This window comes from Silene latifolia, chromosome 1 (assembly GCF_048544455.1).
Source record: "Silene latifolia isolate original U9 population chromosome 1, ASM4854445v1, whole genome shotgun sequence".
NCBI classification, from domain to species: Eukaryota; Viridiplantae; Streptophyta; class Magnoliopsida; order Caryophyllales; family Caryophyllaceae; genus Silene; species Silene latifolia.
In genome coordinates this window covers 16,702,883-16,708,882 of record NC_133526.1, presented here as the reverse complement: position 1 = coordinate 16,708,882, position 6,000 = coordinate 16,702,883, and the positions used below count along the sequence as shown (strand labels likewise).

General features: G+C 40.0%; 2 protein-coding genes across 2 annotated transcripts; one reads left to right on the top strand and one right to left on the bottom strand.

Moving 5' to 3' along the window:
• Window positions 1-536: 536 nt before the first annotated feature.
• Window positions 537-3,310, bottom strand: LOC141641201 (uncharacterized). The gene is made up of 2 exons (XM_074449873.1): window positions 3,191-3,310; window positions 537-1,001 (listed from the first exon to the last, which is right to left on the bottom strand). The coding sequence occupies exons 1-2, from the start codon at window positions 3,308-3,310 to the stop codon at window positions 537-539; spliced, it is 585 nt and encodes a 194-aa protein (XP_074305974.1).
• Window positions 3,311-3,616: 306 nt separating this feature from the next.
• On the top strand, window positions 3,617-5,562 carry LOC141641196 (uncharacterized). The gene is made up of 3 exons (XM_074449869.1): window positions 3,617-3,871; window positions 3,924-3,998; window positions 4,342-5,562. Exons 1-3 carry the CDS (start codon window positions 3,617-3,619, stop codon window positions 5,560-5,562), a joined length of 1,551 nt encoding a protein of 516 aa, XP_074305970.1.
• Window positions 5,563-6,000: the final 438 nt, after the last annotated feature.

The following is a 6,000-nucleotide window of genomic DNA, read 5'->3' as shown; positions in this document are numbered from 1 at the left end:
AATTAAAAGCTTGTCCAATATCAGTGAACTGCGGCTGCTCGTTCTCGGTCATGAAAGCTTGAGCAGGAACCCGATTTGCGCTAGAATAGCCAGGAGAACGCCAATTTGAGCGATTGGACGCTGGATAACGGGGATGTTGATGTGTGAGCCATGGCTGCCAGGGAGAGCTCCAACCTGGATAAGTTGGGCATGGGCAAGGGGGTACGGGCCATGAGGGTTGTGGCCACGGCTGGGGAGAAAATTGCGGGACAGGGGTCATGTTTGGTTGTGATGAATTGGGACGGTTGTTTGAGCGACCGTAATTGTTGTTGTTGGATTTGCCATTGCTGCGATTTTTGTTGTTACCTTTGGGACGATTAGAAGAGGCTTGGCTTTTATTGTCAGGCCAATTGCTTGAGTCCGAGGGAGGTGATGATGGGGCAGCGAGGGCAGTGGGGGGTTCATCGCGAGTGGCCTGTCGTTGACGCTCGAGTTCCAACATACTGCAAGCGTTGGTGAAAGTAGGCATGGTTTGTTGAATATAGGCAGCGGTGGTGTCATAATATTTGGGCAACCCCATGAACCAGTTCGAGAACGAGACGTGATTCGGTGACGGCTGCATCAACATCCTTTAATTGGGTGGCGAGAACCTTGTGTCGTTGGCAATACGCTTCAAGAGACGGCATGGATTCAAGCTTTAAAGTCGAGAATTCATTTTCAAGGGCAGCAGCTCGGGCGCCCTTGTTATTAGTGAAGATATTTTTGACACGATCCCAAGCGGCTTGGGCAGTCGATGCATCTTCGAGGACGCGCTCAAGGAGGTCGTCACTGAGGGTTCCGTATATCCATTGGAGGACATGAGCATCAATTTCTTGCCATTCATCAAGCTTTGCGTCAGTTTTAGCTTGCGCGGGAGTTCCATCAATATGATGAAGGACTTTGTAGCCCCGAGCGTGAAGCAAAAACAATTTTACCCATGACGAATACGAAACCTTAACGCCGTCTAATACACGAACTTTATTCTGAATATTAGTAACGGTGTAAACAGGGTGGAGTTTCGATGGCAGGGGGATTCAACACCGGCCATGGAAACGAGATGTTTTTGTGGTGGCTGTGTTAGCAGCGAGAAGAAGGAGGCGGCTAGCGGGTTTGAATTTATCGAAAGCTAGCTGATACCATGTAAAGATGTAATCCCCTGAAGAGGCAGTCTCTCCTATTGATTAATAAATAGGGTATAATTCTGTTGCTAACAATACAACGATATTTACGGGATATGAATATACTAATCTAGGAAACAATATATTAAGATATATTTGTTGGAGTGTCCCCGACAATAATGCGATCACAATTGTCGATCATGATGATCACATGTTTAAATCTCATTTTTAAGAATACGTAAGGGATGATTCATTTTATAGTCAACTGATCAACATTAATCGGTAACGATGGGCTTGCTAGAGTTTGACGTTACTGTCGTGGGACGGTGGTGGTCAGTTGATCCCTTAAGGTCACACCTAAAGGATGATGCCCTAATCTGTAAAGTTGATTAATTGTAAGACGATACAAGTTAATCAATTCCTTAAAATTGAACAATTCAATTTGTGAGAGAGAATAATTATCTTATTGTAATGGGATTAAATAAGATTTATTTTAGTAATAAAATGCTTTGTTACTAAAACTGTTTATTGTTTGTGAAACAATACAGATGAGAATGAGTGGTTAATTATAATTACAAGATGTTGTGAATTATAATTAAATGACCCATTTTATTTATGTGATCAAGTATTACTAGTCAATTTATTGTATGTAATTTAATTAATTCATAAAATGATATTTATCTGATAAATATGCATTAAATCTCTCCTACTACTAAGAGAATAAAATTCTCTTAGTAGTTTCCTGCCCAAGTGCTTTCCACTATGATTGGTCCTGGCTTCTGGACTGAAAAAATCACATATCACGTTCTAAGTTGGGCCCACTACTTAAACTAATTGATTTTGCAAATATTCTACCGTGATACTTCTTCCAATCTTTAACTTTTCTAATTATACCATCATGTGTTGGGCCCACTACTTAAACTAATTGATTTTTCAAAAAAAGATTTTTTTAAAAAAAAATTTGATGTAGTTAAAATATTTTCATAAAAAACACAATTTATGGAATTATTCAATCTTTTAATTAATTTTAATATTAGTTGTTTTTTATAAAAAATCGCGAGATATAAATCTAAAATCTATAACTAATACACTATAAATTAAAAGGTCTATATTTACCGCGCATTTGCGCGGGATCTACACTAGTTAATTAATAACATGTATAATACTACATATGACATATTGTGTGACAAATGACAAATTGACAAAATAAAATGGTAGTCCATTTTATACATATGGACCGAAATGAAGGTAGTAGTAGTGGATTGTGGTTGATTTATTTTATGAGATAAAATACTTGTAATCATACCTAGTCTAACTAGCTAGCATACCTATACATTTAGATAAGAACAAAAGTAAAAAGGGAAGGACCATATATTGGTCCATTTTACTCCCCAAAACCGTGACCCCCTTAACACTCCTAAGGGACTTTGGTTTTTGTTCTCTAATTCATTCTCTTTAATGCATGTAATAGATATTCACATGCATTCTTCTCTCTACTCCTTCTTTTTCTCTAAAAAACTTGAGAAATCTTGATTCAATTGTTCAAATCACATTACTAATATTATTAGTGTAATATATGAGTATTAGTAATCAATTTTAAGGTAAACTACTAAACAAATATCTAGCACATATTATTTAGTAGAGATATGGAATAATCTTGGGTTCAATCAAGAGGAGTGACTTCTATACTTGAAGTCTTTGGAGGATCATCCTATTACTCATTATTGCTCAAGAATAAGTGAAAGTAGGAGACCTTACTTGTACCCATGAACCGAAATATTCAATGTAAGGAACCGGTTTTCCTCTACACTTATTTATTTGTTTTGCATGCATAAGATCCTTAAGTTTTTATGACTAAAACTTTAAACTAAAATATGTGATATTTAAAATATGATTTCCTACAATATTTACATATCTTTGACTAATACAATTATTGCCACATTGGAGGACAAAACCTCCATACATAAAAGGAACAAGTATTGGGATAGAGGATTCCCTTGTCTTAGGCCACATTCTGGTCGGAATTGTTGTAGAGAGGCACCATTAAAGAGGACCTCATAAGAAACTGTAGTGACACAATTCATAATTAGCCGAATCAGATTGTCAGGAAAGCCGTATTTAGATAGAACAGCTTGGAGGAAATCCCAACGAACCCTATCATAGGCTTTGCTCATGTCAGCTTTGAAAGCAAAACTACCGAATTTACCCGGGATCCTCTATCCCCATACTTGTTCCTTTTATGTATGGAGGTTTTGTCCTCCAATGTGGCTGCTGCACAATCTCAAGGAGTCCTTAAGGGCATTCCAATCTGAAGAGGAGTGCAACCACTCACTCATCTATTCTTTGCGGAGGACTCAGTTTTCTTTTTAAGGAACAAAGGTGCTGCGGTGACGGTTCTAAAAAGCATCTTTGACGAGTACTGTCAGGCATCGGGTCAAGTGCTGAACGAGGAAAAATGTGGCTTTTTATTCAGCCCTAATATGACTTTGCGTAAGATCCGGATTTGTCTTAGGACTTTTAAGATAAAAAATAACAAAGGTATTGGGAAGTACTTGGGTATGCCTACAGAGTTCCAGGGTTCAAAGAAGGAAATTTTTAAGGGGTTGCTGGATAATGTTACAAAACGGGTCTCTTCATGGAATGGTGTTCTTCTCTCACCGGCTGAGCGTCTCACCCTGATTTCTTCTGTCCTATCAAATATTTCAAATTACTTTCTATCGGTTTTTAAAATTCCGGTAAGTGTGACTAAGAAGATCAACGCTCTTCTTTCACATTTTTGGTGGGCAGGAACTAGATCTGGGAAATCGATCCATTGGTGTAGCAGGATGTTTACCAGCTTGCCTAAGAGGGAAGGTTGACTTGGTATTCGTAACATCGAGTGCCTTAACAAAGCCCTACTAGCTAAGCATGCATGGAGAACTGTTTCGAAAGAAAAAACTCTTTTCAGCTTAACTTTCCGAGAGAAAATTTTTGGTGATTCTGGTTGGAATGGTGATCTTACTCCACGACCATCAAGGGTCACTTCATGGGGGGTGAAGAGTGTGCTCCATGGCTTACAGTTTATTCTTGACAACTTAAGTTGGCAACCGGGGATTTCCTCTAATCTGAACGTCTGGACCAATAAATGGGTCAATGACAAATGCCCGGACCCCAAAGATGATCTTTTAAGTCAGGAATTTCTCTTCCTAAAGGATCTCACTATCAGGGATCTACAGCTAACTCTGGTGGATGGAATCAGCAATTCATACGGTTGCTTTTTGATGAAGAAACCACTAATAGGATTTTAGCTATTCACGTACGACCGAACCAAGTGGAGGATGATTCTATTTGGTCCTTCACGAAAACAGGAGAGTACTCGGTCAAAAGTGGTTATGGGATCCTTTGTAATGATCTTTTTGCCAGCAAAGCCTCTGCCTTGGACAAATCGAGAATGAATGTTAAACGAAAGGATTTTTGCCGAACTAGGCTATGGCACCTGCCTGGACCACAATCGTGGAAAATTTTGGTTTGGAAAATCCTTTCTAATTCACTTCCGGTGGGAGTGGAATTTGAGAAACGTCACTTATCATGGGAGTCGTCATGTTGCCTATGCCATACATTTGTTGAATCTATTGATCATATCTTCAAAGATTGCGAGGTGGCTGCTAGGATTTGGGCTGGGTCATCGTTGGGTGTAAACACTGGACATGCAGGGAGCATCAGTACTGGAGACTGGATTATTAATTGGATTCATTACCTGCGGACCCTAGATGATTGGGAGGTACCAACGATCCAATTCCTAGCTACCATAGTGTCTATATGGAACTTGCGTAATGCTGCTAGATTTAGGGGGGGAAAATTCTATCCGGAGGTCTTCTTCAGGTTCCTTAATCAGCTGGTTGGGGTGACTATGGAGGCTAGGACACAATCTAGCAGGTCCTTGGGACAGGGTTCTACTGAGGCTCACAATGACGGGATTATGGAACAAGACCTGGGGATGAATACGCTGGGAAATGGGAATCCAGTTTACGTTACTGGAACACCGGGATCTTGCTCGATGATCAGACTTATGGTTGACGCTAGCTGGCGCAAATCGTGTGAAGCATCGTGGGGGTGGATTGCTTTGGACATGGGGGGTCATGTGGTGGGCGAAGGTAACGGAAGGGGTTTTGCTGAGTCTCCATTACAGGTGGAGGCTCTAGGGGTTACTAGGGCAATTTCATGGGCGAGAGATTGCGGTTTACTTCATGTGGAGGTCTCTTCTGATTGCCTACAACTGCTGGGCCAATGGGCAGGATATGGTGCAGGACATTACCTGATTGCAGGCATCCTCGATGATATTGCTTTTTTGTCGACTAATTTTCACTGTCTTTGTTTTAGCTATGTTTGTAGGGAACTTAATGGTCCAGCTCACCGGCTTGCACGGCGGGCCATGACTATGGCCTAGGAATCTTTCTTACCGGTTGCCAAAAAAAAAAAAAAAAAAAAAAAAAAAAAAAAAATTATTCCCCTGCATGGTACACTCCTACAATTTTTTGATAAAATGCGAGAAAGCAGTACAAAATCTCGAAACTAATTGGTGGTACATCTAGACGTAGAAAAATGATAACAAGACATCACGGGCTAGTAAAAAGTTTCAATATCACCATCTTTCATGCACACTGTCGAGCATAATATAGATCACAAAATCTCATTTGTGACCAACAATATCCGTCACTTCAAAGTGACGGATACCATTTTACCTCACAAAGTACCCACTTTTTCTCTCTCTGCAACACTGTTCATGTGGTCTCCTTTCTCCACTAACCCATTTTGTTACCATTTTATCTCACAAAATATCCGTCACAAATGGTAACCCGTCACAAGGGAGACCAATTGAATATAG